Source organism: Enhydra lutris, unplaced genomic scaffold, assembly GCF_002288905.1.
Source record: "Enhydra lutris kenyoni isolate GAN:26980312 unplaced genomic scaffold, ASM228890v2 scaffoldscaffold92, whole genome shotgun sequence".
NCBI lineage: Eukaryota > Metazoa > Chordata > Mammalia > Carnivora > Mustelidae > Enhydra > Enhydra lutris.
Window position 1 is genome coordinate 203,864 of NW_019154176.1, and position 24,451 is coordinate 228,314.

General features: G+C 41.3%; 1 protein-coding gene and 1 pseudogene across 1 annotated transcript in view; one reads left to right on the plus strand and one right to left on the minus strand.

Annotated features, from left to right (window-relative positions):
* The window catches only part of LOC111162483 (adhesion G protein-coupled receptor E2-like), a 211,067-nt gene extending 197,557 nt beyond the window's left edge, over nt 1–13,510 (plus strand). The window contains exons 13-18 of the mRNA XM_022526936.1: nt 403–638; nt 9,176–9,242; nt 9,630–9,721; nt 10,694–10,862; nt 10,946–11,056; nt 11,806–13,510. Coding sequence (XP_022382644.1) covers nt 403–638; nt 9,176–9,242; nt 9,630–9,721; nt 10,694–10,862; nt 10,946–11,056; nt 11,806–11,856 — 726 coding nt within the window. The 3' untranslated portion in view covers nt 11,857–13,510. The remainder of the gene's footprint in view (nt 1–402; nt 639–9,175; nt 9,243–9,629; nt 9,722–10,693; nt 10,863–10,945; nt 11,057–11,805) is intronic.
* A 1,808-nt stretch (nt 13,511–15,318) lies between these two features.
* Nucleotides 15,319–24,211, minus strand: LOC111162411 (annotated as a pseudogene).
* Nucleotides 24,212–24,451: the final 240 nt, after the last annotated feature.

A 24,451-nucleotide genomic window follows, 5' to 3' on the forward strand; every position in this document is an offset into this window, starting at 1 on the left:
ATCCCTCACCTTCCTGCTGTGCAAAACCATCCAGAACACCAGCACCTCCCTCCACCTGCAGCTCTCAATCTGCCTCCTCCTGGCCCACCTGCTCTTCCTCATGGCCATTGACCGGACTGAGATCAAGGTACTGACACTGTCACAGAGGAGCTCCTGCTGTCCTAGGGGTGCCCAGTTCATGGAGCCATGCTGCACTGACACCTTAATGAAATGACATTGGGCTCTGGGTAGGTTAGAGAGTAAGTAGCTTATTTCACACTGACTAATTAATTAGAAGACAAACCCTCTTCCGACAACTTGACCATATACATGAAAGTTCCTTCATGTCAAAGTATGGGACAGGTCCTGGGGTCACCTTCCTCCTCGATGATCCTTCCTGGTGACACCATTCTCCTCCCCCAGGTGCTGTGTGCCATCATTGCAGGTGCCCTACACTATCTCTACCTGGCCTCCTTCACCTGGATGCTGCTGGAGGGTCTGAATCTCTTCCTCACTGCACGTAACCTGACGGTGGTCAACTACTCCAGTGTGAGCAGTATCATGAAGAAGTTCATGTTCCCTGTGGGCTATGGAGTCCCAGCTATAATTGTGGCCATTTCTGCTGCATCTAGGCCTCACCTGTACGGAACACCCACCCGGTAAACACAAATTCCCACATCCTCATCTTCTCCAGCATGACCATGGCCATCATAGAATCAATAGCTATTTAATTCCTCCAGAACATGATAGACAGAGGAGTCAGTGACCACTCCAAGGACTTCTACTTGGTGGAAGATTGTGTTCATTGAATTGCTCTTTTTTTTTTTTTTTTAGTTTGAGAGTAGAATCTTTCATTTTTTTTATTTCTTTTCAGTGTTCCAGAATTCATTGTTTATGCACCACACGCAGTGCTCCATGCAATGTGTGCTCTCCATAATACCCACCACCAGGCTCATTAAGTTCTTTAGATATAATTGTTTTAAATGTTAATTATAAAATGTGTTAATAATTATCTATTTAAGTAATATAATGCATTATGTTATTAACTATACACTAATATAAAATAGTTAATAATTATCTATTTAAATAATATCATGCTTTATGTTATTAACTATACACTAATATAATATTAATGATGTTTAATAATTACAAATTGATCTAGTTAAGATAAATGAGGTGACTTTTTAATCTTTCATATATAATTATTTTAAATATTAAGTGTATATTACATAAATAACTAAATTATATTAATGACTATAGTCTGTAATATAAATAGCATCTTATGTATTAGTAAATACATATTAATACAGTATTCATTGCGTTAACTGAGGGGACAGTTTTAAATCTAGAAAGCAAAACTGAAATGACAAGATGGCACTCATTTGTGTAAACTCCTTCTCTACCCTAATTTTAAAGGAAACAGAGGGTCATTTGGAAGACAAAATAACTGTAACAACAGCCAAAATTTAGAAATCACTTCTGATATACAATCACTGTTCTAAATATTTTTCATATGTCAGCTCAAATAATCCCCCCAACAACCTGTGCAGTAGAAACAGGTCTTGGGCCATGTGACAGATGAGGAACTGAGGCACAAGAAGATTAACTAACATGGCCAAGGTCACACAGCTGGGTGGTGGCAGAACTGGGGCCACATCCAGTCTGGCACTCACACTATGTGCCTATCCTGATGACACGAGAGTTCAGCTGCATCAGCGAGCGCTGGCCATCTGGCCTTCCTAAGGAGTTAAGCATAAAGGTCAGCAAACTTTTTCCATAAATGGCCAGATAATCAATATTTCCAGCTTTGTGGGTCCTATGGTCTCTGCGGCAATTACTCAGCGCTGTCTTCAGAACATAAACAAGACCATAGACAGTTTGGGAGGGATGAGTGTGTGTTCCAGTAAAACCCACTTTCAAGAGGAGGCAGAAGCTGCCTGCTTTGCCAACACCTACCTTTGAAGCTTCCCTTTGATGCTTCCTGCTGGGTCCATCTGACCCTTTCCCCATCTTCACACCTCCTATCTCACTGAGGATAAAGTCCAGCTCTGTCCTTTGCCACTTCCTGTCAGCAAACGGGAGAAGAATGAGGCACAAACGAGTCAGTTGCAAGAGAAAGGGAGCAGGGGACAACAGCAGAAAAGACTGTTGACCTGAACAACTCCTTAGTCTTACTTTTATTAGATAGAAACAGTAACCAACAGGAGAGCTGAAGAAGGCCAATCATTAGTCATATGTCTTGTAGATAAACAAGAAGGAGGGCAAAATATGTCTGTACAAGCAGTATAAAGTTTATAGTTGAACAAGCATATTCAAAGGACTTATCTAAGTAGCCACAGGTGCTCTCCGGGGGAAAAGGGGAGATAACGGAAAAATGAAGCAGGCGGCATTCCACCCTGAGCTAGCAGGCATCCCCAGCTACTCAGCTTCAAGGCCGTATATCGTCCTCTCCCCGAGAGGCCTGTTGCCAGCATGTGTTTTTCTTAAAGCTATATCTAAATGTGCTTGCTAACTAGTAAAATTTCCCATGAGTTATATTTTAAGTAATACATTGTTCTGAAGGGCAGTTTCATTTCCCCCTTTTTGTTTGTGAAGAAGTAGAAAAGTCGATTTTGCAGCTTCTTGATTTTTCAGTCATTGGAGGGATTTTCGCGTGTATCAGAGGATTAAGCATAAAAAGATTGTAGCAATAAAAAGAATAATCATTCCATCTATAACACTGAGACCAGTTTGTTTGATCCAAATAAAAGGGTTTAAATTAGACAGAATATCGTTAATTTTTTTAGTAAAACTCATTTTTGGAACTGATTGTAATGATGAGTGAGTAATGTTTTGAATAGTATCTTGAAGTTGTCTAATATCTAAAGTTAGATTATCATCATAATGATTAGTAATATGATGGTGAATTTTGCTCCATGATATTTCTGATTCATTATAGGCATGGAGAGTAACACAGAAGGAAGAAACATTCCAGTCACATAAAATATGAAGTCTAAGCTTTATATTTTGAAGATCATCTCCTCTATATATCATGGCTGCTTCTAAATCAGAGATACTTTCATCTAATTTTTGATCTATGATTATTTGTTGATTCCAAGCTTTGCTAGCATTCTCGTGCCACTTTTGTACAAATTGTGTGGTTTGTACAGTTTGATGCAAGGCTATTTCTGCAGTGGTAGCTGTAGCAGTAATGGCTATAATTCCTAAAATAGTTGTTATAAGCAACCAAGAAATCTTTTTGTTCTATGGACCCAGTCCTTTAAAACTGTTAAAAGTACATGCATAACTGGAGCGCTTTCCCAAACACGGTGGTGTTTCACCGGTAACCAAATGCCTATTCTTCTTCTAGTTATGAGAATGATAGAATTATCTGTATAAACATTCTCACCTACACAAGTGAACATTTTACTTCTGAGACAGTTTATTTTTCTATTGCTATGATCAAAAGTCATTTTTCCAATAACAAAAACATAGGGATCTCTAACACAAGCTTTTATTCATTCTTCATTCATTAGGAAAAAAGAGAATGCATAGTTATTAGGCTGATAAATGTAAGAGCTGTTCCAAACTCTTATGTGATTTAAAGCGGTGGTGACCTTCCATAAATTTTTTTGTTTTTTATGATAATTAACAAAAGGGGATGGTATAGAAAGTCCTTGCCCAAGCCAGACCAGAGGCACATCTCCTGAGGTTAAGGTTTGTGGTGAAATGAGATCATCAAAAACTTGCCATTTTAAATTTCAATGAGAGGAGCAGGGTCTCCCAGTGCAACTGGTGACTGCCATCCCCTTAGGGGATTAGTCCCATACAATTCCATAAGAATCATTAATAACAATACTGGGGTGAGAAGCTCGAAAATCCTCCCATAAAGGGTGAATTTCCTCATCAGACCACATTTGTGTTAGTTTGTATTTGGGAATAGGGGGTGCTACTGTGTTATAGTTTTAGGACCCCAATATTTATTGACAAGGAATCCTTTAGTGGAGAGTAAATGTAACTGAACTTTAGTCAGATAACTATCAGTAGGAAAGTTCACCAATCATCTTTGATCATCAGGGATAAGACAACTGGAATGATTGCCGATACATATTGGTCTATTTTGATATCCTAAGGTAAGATTAATATTTGTGCCCTCCTCTAAGGGCAATAGCGGCAATCTAGGATCCAAAATTCCAGGTACCCATTTTGAGGCATTCAAATAAATTGGTATTATATCTTCTCCCCATTCTACTGGATGGAGCAGGGGAGGATTGGGTTTATAAGCTCAGTAAGTAAAGTTATTTATTTGTGTATAACATCCAGGAAGACTTGCGGCTGCCATGATGAGAGTCAGCATTGTACATCAGATGTAGAAACAGTAGTAGTTTTGGTATGTTTTAAAACATACACTATATATAAAGAATTAGAAAACAGATTAAATGCAGAAGAAATGTCTTGAAACAATGCAACAACCGTCATTAATTCTGAGTTTTTTGCTGAGATACCAGTATTAGATATGACCTTCAAAGTAGGACCATAATAACAAGCTTTACCTTTGACAGAGCCACCAGAAAATTAAGTAGGGGCACCTGTTATTGGATTTTTAGAAGTAATTTTAGGAAGGACAAAAGCAGTATGTTTTAAAAAGGAAACAACAGGTAAAGAGGGATAATGAAAAGAAGTGTTTCCAGTAAAGCCACTAAAGGCAATTTGCCAATTTAAATTATTTTGGAATGCCATTTCAATTTGTGTATTATATAAAGGCAGAACAATAACGTGTGGATCATACTCCTGTATTTGCTGAGTCCTTTTTCTTCCTAATTGAATAATGCTGCCAATAGGGTCTATATAGGTAGTGAGTGTTTTAATAGTATTATTTGGGAGAAAAATCCATTTTATAATTAGTTGTTCCTGAATAATTAACCCAGTGGGTGTATGTGGGGTATGAAAAATGAGAAGATCTAATGGTATTTCAGGTTGGACTCTATTGAATGAATCTGGCTTTCAACAAATTGTAATTCTTTTAAGGCCTCTTTTGATAGGGTCCTAGGGCTGTTTAAATTAGGATCTCCCTTTAAAGAGGCAAATAGATACTGTAAAGCATAAGTGGGAATTCTAATTTTAGGTCTTATCCAATTAATGTCTCCCAATAATTTTTGTAAATCATTCAAGGTTGTAATTTTATCTCTATGGATTTGAACTTTTGTGGTTTAACTGAGGTCCTGTCCATGATGAACCCCAAATATGAGAAAGGTGTGGTGACTTGTATTTTTTTGGAGCTATAATTAGTTTGTATTTTTCAAATTGCAACTGAAGCATTCTGAATGTATCCTGCAATTGCACATTGTCACAGGCTGCACATAATATATCATCCATATAATGGATAAGATAAATTTGTGGAAATTGATTTCTAACTGGCTGTATAACTTTTGCCACATACTGATGAAAGATAGTGGGGCTATTTAACATTTTTTGTGGAAGAACTTTCCATTGATATCGTTTGGCTGGTTCTTTTAAATTTACACTGGGAATAGTGAAAGCAAAACAGAGACAGTCTTCCTTAGCAAGTGGTAAAGTATAAAAGCAATCCTGTAAATCTATGATAATTATTGGCCATTCACGTGGGACTAGATTAGGCAAAGGCAATCCAGGTTAGAGAGACCCCATGGGTTGGATAGCAGAATTAACTGCACGCAGGTCTGTTAAAAGTTTCCATTTTCCTGAATTTTCTTAATAACAAAAACTGATGAATTCCAAGGACTGTGAGATTCTTCGATATGTCCTTTTTTTATCTGTTCCTCTACTAGGGTTTGCAAAGTAAGTAATTTCTCTTGTGTTAAGGGCCACTGCTCCACCCAAATAGGTTTGTCATTCTTCCAATTTAACTTAATGGGTTCAGGAGCAATGGCCCTCAGTGAAAACTCTGGAAATCCCCCTTAGGGGAAGGTATAACCGGAGAGGTTTCCCATTGACTTAGTAAATCTCACCCCCCAAAGGTTAATGGGTAAGTCTACAATATATGGCTGTAGATAACCCTTTTGACCCTTAGGTCCTTCACAGAAAAGAATATTGGAGCTTTGACGCACATTGCCAGCCTGTCCTAATCCTGTAATAGCAACAGAAGAGGAATTATATGGCCATTTTTTTAGGCCAATGTAATGAGCTCATGATAGAGACATCAGTTCAGTATCAATTAGACCTGAAAATTCTTTTCCCTGTATTTTAAGATGACAAATTGGTCTATCTTGATAAATTTTCTCAGTTAAATATGCTCCAGTTTTTCCATTATTTCCAAACCCATTGGAGTTTCTTTGTTTGTTTTTAGATGGACCCTGGAGATAGGGTAAAACTAACAACTGGGCAATGCAGTCTCCTTTTTGAAAATGGTATGGAGCCACAGTAGTTAACATCACTGAAATTTCACCAGTATAATCTGAATCAGTAATGCTGGTGTGAACTAGTACTCCCTTTGAAGTAAGGCTAGATCTCCCCAAAAGTAACCCAGTGGTCCCCTTTGGTAAAGGGCCATAAATACTAGTTGGAATTTTAATGGGAAGCTGGGTGGGCATTAAAAGATAACCTTTGGGAATGGGGATATCTAATTCAGCACCATTAGGCTCTCAAACAACAACATTGGAGCTGCTCAATAGCTTGATCATTCATTAGTACCTGGTCTTGCACCTGGGCCCATGGCCCAGCACCCATGAGCTGTTCCATGGAAATAGGAACATTACTAGCTCTGTTATGGGGAGCTGCTATTTCTGCATGATCTTGCCACCGTGTTTTAAATTGTAAGAACTCACTTGAAGATAGAACTGTTTTTGCTAACAAGGACCAATCAATTGGAATAAGTCGATTGCCTTCTGCGATGCCTTGAATGATTCCTGTTGTAAATGGAGAATTAACTCCATAGTTTTGTACTGCTTGTTTTAGTTCCTTCAATAATTTGAAGGGAAATGGCTCATGCTCGGCCTCATAGATACCATTAGGGTTGTTAGGCTCATGTCCCGGAGGGACATGTTCTTTAATAATAACTGGGAAATTAAAATGTAAGGCATCTAGGTCTCCTGCTCACTGTGCTTCAAGGAGGCCTTTTTGAATGGCTGATAGCATGTATTTTTCATCTTTTGCATTAAATGGTGCCTTCTTATAGAATGATGAAGCTGATGGCGGCGGTGCCATTTGCACCTTTTGTTCTGTTATTGGAGGAGGAGGAGGAGATTCCTCCTTTATATATTCCTTTATGATGACCTTAGTAATTTTTTTTCCTCCTGGATGGTATGTTCAGGTTCCTCTTTTTTGTTTTTTCTGAACATTCATTATCGCTCTCCGAATCAGGGATTTGTAAAGGCTCCAAAATGGAGCGAATGAGGGTCCAAGTAGGCCATATAGTAATTGGAATTGGCTTTCCTTTAGTATGTAAAAGTTTTAACTCATGACCTACTTTTTCCCATGTTTGTAAATCTAAAGTCCCTAATACAGGGAACCAGGAGCAATGTTCTTTAATTACCTTTAAAAGCTCCTTAAGTTGGCCCTTGCTGACTTTTGCTCCTCCCGCCTTTAGGAGCCATCTCAGTAAGCAAATGTAAGGGCAATAATCATTTGTGTTCTCTAGATTACCCATACCCTGCGATAAGTACCCACAACTCACCAGCGGGAAAAAGGCACGGCCGTGCAAAAACTCACATTGGGGCTTCTTCTCCTGTTTCGTTTCAAGTCCCTGTTCAGGCACCACTTGCCACTTCCTGTCCACGAACGGGAGAAGAATGAGGCACAAACAAGTCAGTTGCAAGAGAAAGGGAGCAGGGGACAAGACTAGAAAAGACTGTTGCCCCGAACAACTCCTCAGTCTCACTTTTATTAGATAGAAACAGTAACCAACAGAAGAGCCGAAGAAGGCCAAACATTAGTCATATGTCTTGTAGATAAACAAGAAGGAGGGCAAAATATGTCTGTACAAGCAGTATAAAGTTTATAGTTGAACAAATACATTCAAAGGACTTATCTAAGTAGCCATAGGTGCTCTCCGGGGGAAAAGGGGAGATAACGGAAAAATGAAGCAGGCGGCGTTCCGCCCTGAGTGGGCTGGGCATTCCCAGCTGCTCAGCTTCAAGGCCGTATATCGTCCTCTCCCCCAGAGGCCTATTGCCAGTATATTTTTCTTAAGGGTATATCTAAATGTGTTTGGTAACTAGTAAAATTTCCCATGAGTTATATTTTAAGTAATACATTGTTCTGAGGGGCAGTTGCAGTCCTTGCTCTCAGTGTGGCCTTGAGATGCCTCATCTGTGAGTGTGTGAGTACCAGTGTCCTTGTGAGTAATAAGTTATGTAAAACACATGAGCCTTATGGCTGGAGCAGGCTCACTGTTTTGTCTGATTTGGGTTTTTTCACTCACTTCTTGCATGGTCCAAAATTTTCACCTGTCCATACCCACTCATCACTCATATTTCACCTTAAATACAAGTCACTTCTTCCAGAGAAACACTTCCTGACTATCTGGATCTCCTATATCCCAGACTAAGTTATGGATCCAGCTACATATCCTCATAGCTCTTCATACTTGATCATAAAATTAATTACCTTGATTTTGTCTACTAATTTTTGACTCTCCCACCTCGCTGATGTCTCCCTGAGGACTGAGACCACTCCATCCTAATCCCAACCAGTCTTCAGAGCCAAGCACAGACCCTGACACAGAGGAGACACTCAATACTTATCCAAAAAAACCCCATAAATTAATTTATAGATCAATACTGCTATTTTCTTTTTAAAAATTATATTTATTTCTGCTAGTATGTCTGGGTGCCAAGACATAAGAAAGCTTTATGAAAGGAACTTATCTTTTTTTGAAGACCACTTTATTAAGGTGTGACTGACATGTAAAACACTGTATGTAATTAATGTACACAACCTGTTAAGTTTGGGGCTTATACTCATGAAACTATTGCCACCATCAAAGGCATATACAAAGTTGTAGTACTGCAAAATAAATAAGTTTAGGAGATCTATATTACATAGTGGTTTTCCCTAACAGTAGTTAAGTATTGTGTACTTAAAATTGACTAGGAGGGTATGTTAAATGTTTACACACAAAAAAAAGCAATAATAATGATGATGAAGAAGGCAGGAGAAAACATTGGGGGTATATTTATTTATAAATCTTTTATCCAGGAAAGCCAATATTTTCTTGAATCTCTTCCCATCTTTCTCTTAGATGCTGGCTCCACACAGACAAAGGATTCATATGGACCTTCCTTGGCCCCGTCTGCACCATCTTCTCTGTGAGTAATGGATGACATCAGAGCAGCCCACCTGCCCAGCTGAGGGTCATTCAAAGACCAGGTGTATCAGGAGGGTGAAAGGCAGGGTGAGCAATCATTCCAGGACTGATGAGGAGCTCCCAGGAGGTGGGAATTCCCACTGTAAAACCAGGAATCAAACGTAGCACTTTCAATGCTAAAATTTGGAATTCCCATGCAAACTCAATTGAAGTGGTCACTGAAGTAACAGGACAAACATGGGCCTGATTTAGGGGGTGTTTGGTCTGCTTCTCTAGGACTGTTATGAAACACAAAAGCTTCTTCCCTGCCACGTTAGCAGCTGGATGAGTTAGGAAGAAGGTTTTCCAAGTGTGGAGTGTAGTTAAAATGCCTGTGGGTTTTCTGCAGATTAATTTGGTTTTCTTTCTGATGACCTTCTGGATTGTGAAAAACAAGCTCTCCTCACTCAACAGCGACGTGTCCACCCTCCAGAACACAAGGTGAGGATGGGTCACAGGGGCATACCATGCCTCAGACAGAACATTGTCCTCATGCCTCCAAGGCTCTGGTGTCTCTTCACAGGACTCCTGAGGGGACTGGAAAAGAGAAGGGCAGCAATCCTCCTTGGCAGCCAGCTCTTTTCTGTGGTTTGCTGCTGGCACCCATACCAAAAACATTCCATCTGTGCATACCCTCAACAACAAACTACTTCAGCTGCAGAGAGAAATGACTTTATTCTGACAAGCAGAGATTGCTATCAGGGATCCATGAAAAAAAATCCCGTGAACATTCATATCTTTATAACACGCTCAGGAAATCACATAACAGTTTTCAGAACCAGCACACCCTACCCTGCTCATGCCTTCATGCATGCTCTGCCCTCTGCTGTCCCCCTTCTCTTGCACCTGGTGAACTCGGTTTCGTCATCCACATATCACATCCTCTAAGAGTTTGGGGATGTCCTTTGCTTTCCTCAACTTTACACAGAATCAATGGCCTCTATTCTGGGCAAAGCATATCCTGGCTCAGTTCATGGAGAGGATGAGGACAGGAATAGCCCTGGATGGAAAGAAGTACCTCACTTCGCAAATGTTATAAGTGATCATTTGTTCTTGTCTTTCCACCAGATTTTAAGGTCTCTGAGAACAGAAATCTTGTACTTTGTTGTTTTGAATGCCCTAGCCCCTAGAGCCAGGTGCATAGAACATTCTCAGTAATATCAGTTGAATAAAATTAGGGATCTTCATGAAACATCATGATCTTTTCGAAACTCACATTCTCAAGTGTCACCATTATCCTCAGCCCTAGTCAAATGCCATCTTGGACCCAAATAGTGTTTCTCTTTAGGGAAACATTGACAACAAAGGTCAAAGTTGATCACAATTCAGTCAGAAGCATCATGGAGTGGACATGAAACCAGCCCTGGTTGTGTTGTCTGGATGCATCCTGACCTCCTTCTTCCTCCTACCCAGGATGCTGACATTTAAAGCCACAGCTCAGCTGCTCATCTTGGGCTGCACGTGGTGTCTGGGCATCCTTCAGGTGGGTCCAGCTGCCCATGTCATGGCTTACCTCTTCACTATCATCAACAGCCTGCAGGGCGTCTTCATCTTCCTGGTGTACTGCATCCTGAGCCAGCAGGTACTACTGCCCATTCCCACCCAGGACCCTTCCTATGCTCACTCCCTTCAGTGAGCTGACCCAAGCATGTTTTGTCTCTACAGGTCCGGGAACAATACAAGAACTGGTTCAAAGGGGTCGGAAAAACCAAAGCTGAGTCTGAGAAGTACACTCTCTCAAGTGGGACCATGTCTGATGACTCTAAACACAGTGTGGTAAGATTATCCAGTGTTCCCAGAGCACTTCACTAACCAGTCCTCTTGAGAAGCTCATGCCTACTTCACTGACAACCTGGGTATACAGCAGGAGATGCTCTATGATGACTTACACTTGGTTTTCACCTGAACTCACTTGAAGACACTTCCCTATCTTGAAAGGAGGTCTTCCTATACTTTCACTCACTTTCTACGCTCATGTTGACCCTTGCACATGACTGTCCTCTTTCCCCACAATGTAGAGCATCACTTAGTGTGGCATGGGTGCATCCCCTTTTTAACTGTACTTAGGAGCAAGATACAAAGTACCTATAAGCAGAGAACAATGTTGTGATCGACCAAGTAATCAGGAATAAAGATCTGTACCCCTGGTGCACACGCTGCACGTAGTCACTGCACATCCTTTATCCCTCATCATTCCACACCAGCCCTGTATATGACAAACAATAAATATGTGTAAATATAGTCACAAAACTCAAGTGAAATAAATACTAGGATGGATTGGAGACTTTTCTTCAAAGTCTGCTTTCATTCCTAGTATTTCCAAATACACAAACCCTGCAAAACCTCACTAGAGAGTCACAGAAGGCAGAGGAGAGATCCTGGCAATGTGAATTATACCAAGAATTTGTATGTTCAGATTTACAAAACCTTTTCTCTTCTTAGACTTCTTCCGATAATATTTTGTAGTTTTCTGTGCACATCATGCCCCTTCTAATACAAAATCATGTTTATGCCTTCCTTCTTAGGAGAATTATAATGAACAGCTAAGGCTGACGAACTTGTCTCTTAGAAAATGAAGAAAATGCTGGCTGCCATCCTTTGGGAAGAGTATAAAAGATGCTTTTTCATGTTTATCACAAATAACTCTTCTTGACACCACTTGTTAGAAAAAGTAAGCAGTAAACGTTTGATATTCAGTTGCTGGAGACTTTTAGTTTTCTGGTGCATACAACATGTTCATCTCACTCCCTGTATAATGAGGAGCTATGACCCAATACCCGAGTAGAAACCTCTTCTACAAAAATTCTTCCTCAGGTTAATGATATATAACAAGGAAAAACAGCCTCAATGGACTTTCCTGAAATGAAATAAGAGGGGAAACTAATATTCACATACCTGCATGTAGTATAAACAACTAATCCCAGTTGCTTAAGACTTTCCTGGTTTAAGTACTGGAAATATTATATCCCAGGAAACACTTTGGTTACAGGCAAAGTAGATCAGTTGGTCCCCATACATACATGCCTCAACTTCTTCACTCTCCATTTCTAAAGACTTACTAATTTATTCATTCCAAAAATATGTGCTGGGAATAGATCAAGGAGATCCAATTCCTGATTTCACAGAATTTAAATGTGAGAAGGGAAGGTTTCATCAGAATAAAATCAGAGCTAGGGGACTAGAGTCTCTGCATCTTTATAAGTTGAGTTCTGGGAAAAGGTGTATATGGCTACTGCACATTTTGTGAGATGTATTTATAGATAACATATTATTTCACTCTCATCATGCAGTCTAAGCCAAATCTAAATCCAGAGAAGTTACACCTACAAGAAACTTCCTGAGGGCTCCCTCTGACCAATTCTGTATCAATTTGAACATCAAAGAAAATGACTGTACATGATCGTGTTTTAAATAACTTAACCATGAGTCCATAGTGATACTTTAAAAGACCATTGAATATATGCAGAAAATACAACAGAATTAGAAGAGCATGATTCTTTCAATATCCAGTAAGTGGCCACTGAAAACATTGAGTGAAAGTCTTTGGAGAACAGGGTGGGACCACAGATTCAAAGAATCACCTCACAGACTACCAATTATTTACAAGGGACAAAGTGTACATTGGCAACATGGACATCTGACAGCCACCATCGGAAACTAATGATGAAGCTTAATATCATCAGTGGTGGGCAAACTGACTTTATGTATCTCCTGATATGTCATGAGGTTACAACATCCCATTTTTTGTAAAAAAGAATTATTTAAAAATCACTCTAATTGAAATCTAATCCAAACTTTAGGCTGTGAATTGGCAAAGTATAACATTCCAGCCAAATGCAGGGAGATGCCTGTTTTTGTTAATAAACTTTTATTGGGACGCAGCCATACACATTCATTGTCTAGGCTGCTTTCATGCTACAATGTCAGAGTTGAGTTGTGACAGAGGCTGTAAGGATACAAAGCTAAAAATATTTGCTACCTGGCCCTTTATAGAAGAAGCTTACTGGTCTCTGTAATTTTAGACTTAACTTTCAATATATACAAAATACAGAAGACAAAACAATTTAAATGACATCATGAAGAAACCGTCAGGCAAATCCTGAATGCAGGCATTCAACAAGACAATTGGCCTGGCCTCTTCTAAAATCAATATCATTGTTAAAAGTGACTAGAGGCTGCTCTACATTAAAAGAAATGAAAGCCTGGTGGTGGGTATCAAGGAGGGCACATATTGCATGGAGCACTGGGTATGGTACATAAACAGCGAATCTTGGAACATTGAAAAAATAAAATAAAATAATAAATTGAAATAAATATATAAATATATTTTAATACTTAAAAAAAGAAATGGAAGTGACATTACAAACAAATTCAGTGTCAATTTTAGTGGAGTTCTGGTTCAGACAAACAGCTATCCATGACATTTTGGAGGCAATTGGGATAATTTGAATATGTATCAGACATTGAAAGTTATTATGAAATTTTTGTTAATTTTCTTGGTTATAGTGACAGTATTGTGGTTATATAGAGAACATTCCTTGAATTCTCAAATATTTGTTGAAGAAGGATTGAAGAATGAAGTGTCATGATGTCTACTACTGAATATCATATGTTTTAGCAAGAAAATGTATCCATGTGTGGAAATAAATTGAGAAAAGTGTTTTAATGTGGCACTATGTTAACAATTGTTGACTCTTGTTGGAGAATATGAGTGTTTATTGTATCATTTTTCCAAATTCTCTCTATGTTTAAAATGGTAAGTAAAAGTTGTTAGAAAAGTATATATATATATATATATATATATATATATATATATATCAATTAGTTATTAATTCATAAAGATATATACCCTCATAAATTCCTAGATGCCCAGATAGAATGCTTTCATCTCTGCACAAAACTAACTTTGCAAATGAATGTTTTTTAAGATTTTATTTATTTATTTGAGAGAGAGAGAGAGAGAGAGAGAAAGCACACAAGCTGGGACAGGAGGGGAGGAGCAGAGGGAGTGGGAAAAGCAGACTGTGCACTGAGCTCAGAGCCCAATTCACGGCTTGATCCCACAACCCCTCAGATAATGATCTGAACTGAAATCAAGAGTCAGCTACTTAAAAATTGGCAAGGCAAGAAACAACAAATGTTGGAGAAATTTTGGAGAAAGGGGAACCCTCTTACACTGTTGGTGGGAATGCAAGTTGGTGCAGCCATTTTGGAAAACAGTGTGGAGATTCCTCACAAACTTAAAAATAGAGCTACCCTATGACCCAGCAATTGCACTACTGGGTATTTACCCCAAAGATACAGATGTAGTGAAAAGAAGGGCCATATGCACTCCAATGTTCATAGCAGCAATGTCCACAATAGCCAAAATGTAGAACGAGCCAAGATGCCCTTCAACAGACAACTGGATAAAGAAGATGTGGTCCATATACATAAAGGAATATTACTCAGCCATCAGAAAGGATGAATACCGAACTTTTGTATCAACATGGATGGGACTGGAGGAGATTATGCTGAGTGAAATAAGTCAAGCAGAGAGTCAATTATCATATGGTTTCACTTAACCTGTGGAGCATAAGGAATAACATGGAGGACATTAGAGGAAGGAAAGGAAAAGTGTAAAAAAGAAGGAGGAGTTGAGCCATGAGAGACTACAGACTCCGAGAAACAAACTGAGAGTTTCAGAGTGGAGAGGGGTAGGTGGATGGGTTAGCCTGGTGATGGGTATTAAGGAGGGCATGTATTGCAATGAGCACTGGGTGTTATACGCAAATAATGAATCATGGACTACTACATCAAAACTAATGAAGTACTGTATGGTGACTAACATAACATAATAAAATAAACAATGAATTCTAGAACATTGAAAAGAAATTTTAAAAGAATAAAAAAAATTTAAAATCCTTAAACAAACCTCGAATAATAACTAAATTTAATGGTTTTCCAAGGGAAAAAAATAACATAATAAAAAATAAATATATAAATAAGTAATACATATGTATATACATACTACTCTGGTTCTAGTGGTGGCCATGATCATGTAGGGAATTTGCATTTACCGGGTGGGTGTTCCATAAAGTTGAGACCTGGATGCTGCAGAAATGGCCACAATTATAGCCGGGACTCCAAAGCCCACAGGGAACATGAGCCACTTCATGAACCTACTCACACTGGAGTAGTTGACCACTGTCAGGTTGCGTGCAGTGAGGAGGAGGTGCAGACCTTCCAGCAGCATCCAGGAGAAGGAGGCCAGGTAGAGATAGTGTAGGGCACCCGCGATGATGGCACAGAGCACCTAGGGCAGGAGAAAGGTGTCACAAGGAGGGATTGTCAGGGAGGAGAGTGGCCCCAGGACCCTTCCCATATCTTTCCACTTGGGAGAACTCTCATATATATAAAGGAGTTATAAAGGAATTGTAGAGGGAAAGTTTCTTGTCTAGTTGTGCCAATGTGGAATAGACTACTTAGCCATTTAACCTCCTCCCCAGGACCCAAAGCCATTTTATTAAGGTATCATTGCAACATGGCTCCATGAACTGAAAACCCTTAGGGCAGGGAAGGGGCTGCTCTGTGACAGTGTCAGTACCTTAATCTCAGTCTGGTCGATGGTGGTGAGGAAGAGCAGGTTGACCAGGAAGAGGCAGATTGAGAGCTGCAGGTGGATCGAGATGCTGGTGTTCTGGATGACTTTGCACAGCAGGAAGGTGAGGGCTGCCAGGAGGACGCACAGCAGAGAGAGGCCCAGCCCCACATAAGTGATCACAGCCAGCCCAGGCTACTCCTCCTGGGACTGAGCAAAGACAAGCAAAGAGGACCTCACAGTCACATTTTCCTGTTCTTGCATAATGACTATCTATCTATCTATCTATCATCTATCTATTTATCACCCATCTATCCATCATCTATCTATCTATCTAATTTAGTTAGTTAGTTAGTTAGTTAGTTAGTTAGTTACTTGACATAGCAACATCAAGAATGGAGGAACCAAGTTAATTTGTTATGTTACCCAGGTTCAGAATGTTATAATTCTATGGCATTCTAACCTAATTAATTCAGATCCTGCAAGAATCAAGGAATAAAAGTGTCCTTACTCAAGACAAATCCCAGAACTCACAAGAGTTTGTTTTACATTACAGGTCACCTGTGTGAAATTTTGGTTTTGATGATTCAGAGGCAGTAACCAGCTCACTTGGCCAGGGAAGCAGGAAAACATGGCTCCTAATCTACCTGTACTCACTGGCTTTCCTGTCCCTCTGACCTCTGCCACCACCAAATCTCACATTCTATAACCCCTGAGCACTCCTGTCCTCTGTGGTAAGCAGAACTCTAACTTGGCAGTGAGAGAAGGTATACATACACCTTCTTCCAGGTTTTCAGATAAAGGCCAATTTGTGCTTCTGTGAAAGGATTTTGCAGATGGAATCCAGGTCCAGTTTACTAAAAGAGGGGTTTTATCCTGGGTGGGTCTGGTCAAATCAGTGAACCCTCAAAAGCTCTGGGCTCTTCCTGAAGAAAAAGATTTAAAGCTTGAGAGCCTTTACAGTGCGGGAGCTCCTTCTGCTGGTGTCTGGATAGAAATGCTGAAACACTGTGTGAGGATCTGCAAGAGGAATGCAGTAGTCCCTAGGAGCTGAGCATGGTCCCCTGCTCACAGCTAGCTAGAAAGACAAACCATGAGAGACCGTTGAATTTGGGAAACAAACTGAAGGCTGTTGGAAGGGAGGTGGGTGGGGGGTTAGGGTAAGTGGGTGATGGGCATTAAGGAGGACATGTGATGTGATGAGCACTGGCCGTTATACACAACTAATGTATCATTGAACAATACACCAAATACTAATGATGTACTGTATTTTGGCTAATTTAATTAAAATTGAAAAAATTTAAATAAATAAATGTGAAACCCCAGTTTTATAACTGCAAGGAACTGAATCCTCCCAGCAACCAGGAAGCTCCCAGGAGAACCCTGAGCCTCAGAGGAGAATGCAGCTCTGGCTGATTTCAGGCTTGAAGACGCTGAGCACACAACTCAGCTATACCCTGCCCAACTTCTGCCCTGAAGAAACCACAAGATATAAATTTCTATTTTTTAAAGCCCCTACATGTGGGGAAATATGTTATAGAGCAATAGGCATGGAATGCAGCCCCTTCCAGGGCTCTCACCTGTGCATCGTAGTGGGCCATGAGAACGGCAAAGCTGCTGAGATGGGTGCACTGGCAGGTGGTGCTGGTTTCTCCAGTGGTCACCATCCTGCAGCCTCTGGTGGACCAATGACCACACCCATCCTGACTGTGCTCCCAGAAGACACAGAACACCTTTTGTGTTGGCCCAGGGGTCACTGACTGTAGGAACAGAGTGTAGGTAGGAACTGGTGGTTCTAGTGCTCAGAAATGTTTATCCAAAGCTGGCTTGCAAAGTGTTTTCCGAGGGGAATGATGCACCCATGAAACAGCCCCCAGAACCTCAATCAAGGCTGAGCTAGGCAATAAGTCTGTGCCCAGGACCCAGGCTCCTTCCATACCCACAGCCCCAAGCCACCAGCACTCACATGGTAGGAGAAGATGAAGGTGATGGGGGAGCTGAGGTTCTCGTGTCCTTTTTGCTTATAAAGGCAGAGATGACATCTGAGAGCAGGACAGAGGAGACTTCTGGCAACACGCCCTTGTGTGCCTCATGCAGAACTGCCTGTTTCTCAGACTTCAGGACCACGGGAGCCTCAGCCAGCAACCTGCCCATCCCCGGAGTGGAGACAAGACCCACCATAGAAGGACCTGCAGGACAAGGCAAATGTCGATACCTTGGGGTGCCAACAGGGGCCCTTCCTCCTCAGATGGACTCTGTGGCTCCATTATCCACTCCTCTTTAATCTTCAGTTCCCTGTTTGTCACATCCTTGGGCATCTTTTGACCTTCCTCCCATCTCAGCTATTACCTGAGTCACCAGATTTGTGCATGACATCCGAGTTCGGCAGCATCTTTGCCTGATTCTGTCTCAAAGTGACACTCCTATCTCCTTGTTCCCACACCTCCAGGGACAAGAGTGTAAGTTCTAGGAATTACAGAAGGGAGTCAGGTTAGTAATTCTGTCTGTAGTAGTTGGTATATACCATTACTTTTTATATGTCTTTACACACACACACACACACACACACACACACACACACACACACACCACTGAATTTACAAAGAATTATAAGAAAATAGTATAAGCAATTGTATACAAACAAATTGAATAACCTAAATGAAAGTGACAAGTTCCGGGAGACACACATACTACAAAAGTAACTGAGAATAAATAAAGCTGAAGAGACCTATCACAGGCAAGATAATGACTCAGATAAAAATCCCCCAAAATGAAAAGCCTAAGCCAGATGGCTTTATTTGTGAATTCTGCCAATCTTTTAAGTAAGAATTAATAACAATCCTGTGTAAAATTTCCAAAAATAGAAAATAAAGGAATACTACCTAAATAAACTTATGAACCCACCATCACCTTAATTTAAAGAAAAAAACAGACAAAGTTATTAGGAGAAAACTATAGACCAATATTTCTTATGAACATAGATGTAAAAAAATCTTCAACAAAGTATTAGGAATAAATTTACTTGAGGAAGTTCAAGACTTGTAACAGAAAACTAAAGAGAAAAACATGTTGGAATAAATTAAGGGCCCTGAGTAACTGGGAAAACATTCTACATTCATGGTTTAAAAGGCTTAATTTTATTAAGATGGTAATATTTCCCAAAGAGGTATACAGATTTAATGAAATCCCTATCAATATTCCAACATTTTTTTTAGAAATAAAAAATCCATCCTAAAATTCACAGGGCATTTTAAAAAGCCCAAATACCCAAAACACTCTTGAAAACGAAAAACAAAATTGGAGTACTTACACCTCCTGATTTCAAAACTGACTATTAACCAATGGTAATCAGAACAGTAGGGTACTGACATAACCACTGACATACAGACAAATAAAATAAAATTGAAAGTCCAGAAGTGAACTCATGCATCTGTGACCAATTGATTGCCTGCGAGGGATGCCAAGACCCTTCATTGGAAAAAGAAAAATCTCTTTAGCAAATGGTGTTAGCATGTTTAGATCTCCACTTGCAGTAGAAGGAACTGCACCTCACACTACAAACAAACATTAACTCAAAATTGGTTAAAGTCCTACATTTATGAGCTAAAACTAGAACAATTAGGAGGAAACACAGGTGTAATCTTCATGGCCTTGGATTTGGCAATGGATTCTTAAAGAAGACACCAAATGTACACTCAACAAAAGAAAAAGTAGAGAAAAGTGATTTTATCAAAACAGAAGCATCTGTTCATTAGAGTGAAAAGACCATGGATAAAGTGTTAAGACGATGTATGGAATGTGAGAAAAACTTAGCAAATCCCATGTCTCATACAGTCTACTATAGAATACCTAAAGAACTCTTACAGCTCAACAACCAAAAGCCAAACAATGAATTTAAAAAACTGGGTGAGCCTGGTGTGAGTATTATGGAGGGCACGTATTGCATGGAGCACTGGGTGTGGTACATAAACAATGAATTCTGGTACACTGAAAAGAAATTAAAAAAATAAAAAATTATCTTTAAAAAATAGGCAAAGGGCTTGAATAGATGTTTCTTTAAAAAAATACATATACACGAATATTCAAGAATCACATGACAAGATGTTAAATATCATTAGTCATTTGGGAAATGCAAATCAAAAGCATAATGAGATATCACCTGACATACACTAGAAGGAGTATAAGGAAACAAAATGTAAATACCAGGTATTGTTGAGAATGTGGATATGGGAACACTTGTGTGTTGCTTGTGGGGATGTAAAATGATGCCTCCATTTTGGAGAAAGAGTTTGGTCATTCCTCAAAAAGTTGAACAGAGAGTCACCTCATCATTCAGAAATTCCACTCCTATGTGGGTATGCAAAGAGCTGAGAACTGTTATTCGAACAAAAACTTGTCCACCAATATTATAGAAACACTATTCAAAATAGTCAAAAGCTGAATGGATACACAAAAGGTGCTGTAGCCACAATAATGGAATATTATTCAACCCTAAAAAGGAAAGAATTACTGCCACAGGCTACAACAGGGATTCCCCTTGAAAACATGATGCTGTGTGAAAGAAACCAGACTATAAGATCACCTATTGCGTGATTCTATTGCTATGAAATGTTCAGGATAGGGAAATCCACAGACACAGAAAACAGACTGGTGACTGCCAGGGTCTGGGAGAGAGATGAGAAGGGACTGCTTAGTGGGTACACTATTTACTTTTGGGGTGATGAAAATATTTTAGAAATGGAGGTGATGGTTGTACAACTTTGTGAGTGTACTGTCAAGAATTTTTTTTTTATTTTCATCATAACAGTATTCATTGTTTTTTGCACTACACCCAGTGCTCTATGCAATCCGTGCCCTCTCCAATACCCACCACCTGGTTCCCCTAACCTCCCACCCCCCGCCCCTTCAAAACCCTCAGATTGTTTTTCAGAGTCCATAGTTTGTTTAAAATGGTGAGTTTTAGTTATGTGAATTTTAACTCAACAAAAAAATCACACTTAACTATCAAATAATACTAAATTTATATTCTTCAAAATTTAACAAATTGTCACCTTTTGAAGATGTTTCTATTTTGTTATCTTAAATTCTTCATTATAATTATATCATCTGCTGATAATTTATTTTAAAAGTGCATGATTTAGAGTTTTATTCATTTATTTTTAAACTCTTGATTTATGACAATACAGACAAAGTTTTATAACACTGAGATACAAGCATGGTCACACATTCCAGTGAGGCTGAGGGACAAAGGTGGCAGGAACAGGCAGAGCAGAGCCTGGGGCAGACCCCAGTACTTACCTGTGCCTGCAGATGCATTGAAGGTCAATGTTCCACTGGGCAGAGCCTGGCTCAGCTTTCTCAGTACATCCCCCAGGCCACCGAGCAGGTTCGTGGCCACACAGTGCTGCTCTGAGCGGGGCAGAGCCTTCAGGTCTTCAGGGGTCTGGAGCAGCTCATCTACCTTCTGTATGAGGTCCTGGGGGAATGGGGACACAGAGCTAGTGAGCATGAAGATCCTTCCCACTCCGCCCCAGACAACAGACCCTGGAGACTCATTGGTAGATGAAGGTGGTACTCGATCACATTCCCTGGGTCTTTGCCCCTGGAATTCACCCACACAGAAGCCAACCCTGTTCACAAATGCCAAGAGTGACATTAGCCCAATGTCCAGAAACAGTAAGAAGAAAAGTCATCTCTGGGTGCAGGGTGTGTCTAACAGTAAGTACAAATACCTGTGTGTCTGCTCTTCCTACCCACCCTGGAAGAGATGGAGCCTCAAATAGGAAGCCCTTGTGCTGGGGCTGCTTCCTCCCAGGCCTCTATGGGATGCCTCCAGGTTGCCTCTCCTGGGATGTGCCCTTACCTGGATGGTGTCCTGAGCCAAGGCTGGCTTGAAGTCTCTCCCCAGATCTTGGACTCTTTCAAAGAAACAAGAGAGTCTCTAGGATAGAGATGAGACAGGTCAGAGAGTCTAAAGTGTGGGTGGAGGAGCTTGAGGTGGATCATGCACGTTGTGTGATTGCTGCCTCCTCTCCCTGCTGGGGTCACTCACCTGGCTCTTGATGCCAGGGGGCTGGGTCCAGGTGGGGAAGGACATCTCTGCAAGGGATAGAGCAGCAGTTCATTAGGCATGAGAGTGTCCGTGTGTGTCAGGGGCAGGGTCTTGGGTCAGGTCAGACCAGGTACCTTCACAGGTGGTGTTGGGGTGTTTATTCTGGAATCCAGGTCTGGGTTCCCAGCCCTGGGGGCAGCAGCACTTGTAAGAGCCAGTGTTAATGCAGTGTTAATGCAGACGGTGGACTTGTGGCACGTCGTAGGCTGCATGGAGCTGCACTCATCCACATCTGGGAACACAAAGATGGGAGTCAAGACCCCTTTCTCTCTGTGCCCTTCCCCTTTTCCCTATGTTAGTATCCCCCTTGACTGGAGGTCATAACACCTACTGACCCCACATCCTGATGATACAAGGGTCATGGGAAGTGTGGGGAGGCCGGACACTTAGCCCTATGAGAATGTGCAGGTTGTGAATATGGAAATACCTTTGTCCCAGGTACTAATTAGCTGCTGCCTGGGGTCTCCAAGTACCTGCTCCTTGGCACCCCCGCTCCTTCCCTGGAACCCCCCTCCATCGTTTCTCATCCAGCCTCAAAAGAATTAACACCTGGCACAGCAAGGCACCCAGGATTCATTCTGCTTGGTTTGTGTCGGTGCCACTGAATATGGGATCAGATGTTCTGAGTGTGGGTTTCCAGGGTGTGGCGTCTGAGCTCTGTACCTTCACAGATAGTGTTGTTTGGGCCATTTGGGGACCCAGGAACAGGCTTCCAGCCAGGGCAGCAGTGGCACACATAGCCCCCAATGTTGTTGAGGCAGTGGGTGGAGCTGTGGCATGGGTTCTGCCCTGATGTGCATTCATTCACATCTAAGGACAAAGCCAGAGGGTCAATGTCCCCTCCATTCACTGTACCCATCCTGCCCTTCTCTCAGATTCCTTAATACTTCACACCAAGGACACATACACACACACGCCATGTACCAGTCACCTAGCCTGTCAAGATACAACTTTATGATAGCATTTTTCTTTTTTTTTTAATCTTTTTTTTTAATTTATTTTCAGCATAACGGTATTCATTGTTTTTGTACCACACCCAGTGCTCCATGTAATCCGTGCCCTCTCTAATACCCGCCACCTGGTTCCCCGAACCTCCCACCCCCCCACCTCTTCAAACCCTTCAGATTGTTTTTCAGAGTCCATAGTCTCTCATTGTTCACCTCCCCTTCCAATTTCCCCCAACTCCCTTATTAAAACTCCATAATCTCAGATTGTCCCTTCAAGGTGGACAGGGTAGAACCATGTGTGTGAGTCATTCCAGACAAAGCTGAGTCCCTTCACATACAGTAAGGGATGGACTGGGTGTTGAGGCCAGGAGGATGGTGGAAGCTGCAATGCACCTCTACCCAGGGAGGCTGTGACACTGAGGGCTACTGTGTTGACTCAGCGGGTGGGGTAATGGCACCACTGCAGTCCCCAGCTGCACTCCTATCAATCCCAGAGGGTCAGCCCTGCCCTGCCCAATTGGTTACATCTCCTCACTGCCTGCAATGAGCACACACCATTCCTGAAAGTGCTGCCGCCACTGCCAAAGCTCCTTTGGCAGCTTCCTTCAAGATGAGCTCAGCAGGGACACTCTCCCCCTTTTTTAGGCAAAACTAAGGCAAAGAGGGAAACTGAGTCATGGGAGCTGCACTTCCCAATCAAGGCTCTTACTCATTTCCTCCTCATATTGGGACTGAGGTTCTGCTTCTCAGAACTAGAAGTGACACTTCCTGCTGGAATGGGACAGATGAGGAGGGCAAGTGTGGGGGTGTACAAAGAGGCCGGGGGCTCCACAAGAGAACCCAGGCTCAGAAGGCCCTGTGGTCTCCCTGCTCTGTGATGGGACCTACCTGGGAGGTGACTCCTTCGGCAGAGCAAACCCCCGATGTTTCGGGAACCTGAGGGTCTTCTCCCCCGCCCCGGGGCTGCCATTCTGCCTCGACCCCTCCCCAGCTCCAGCGCAGCATTACAGCATCTGCCAGGGCCTCTACCTGTGCACAAATTCAGGCTGCCCAGGTTGAGCTGCAAGCCGGCCGGACACTCACAGGTGTAGCTGCCCTAGGTGTTGATGCAGATGCCGAGCTTTTTATAGATTCAGGGTTTCTACTGACATTCGTCCACATCTGCAGGGAAGGAGAGGGTGATTGGGTGCCTGCAGCTGTTTCCTGGGATAGAAGCATCTGGAAGCCTCTGTATTCTCCTCCCCAGTGGGTGCCTTTTCTAATTCACATGGAGGCGTCCTATGGGCAAGCATGATGGCCCAGATGTTCTGTATAGGTCTAAATAACCCAGATCCCTCCTCACAATTATATAAAGGACTTCTTTTTTTTAATTAATTTATTTTTTTATTTCTTTTCAGCGTTACAGTATTCATTGTTTTTGCACCACACCCAGTGCTTCATGCAATATGTGCCCTCTACAATACACACAACCTGGCTCCCCCAACCTCCCACCCCCCGCCCCTTCAAAACCCTCAGATTGTTTTTCAGAGTCC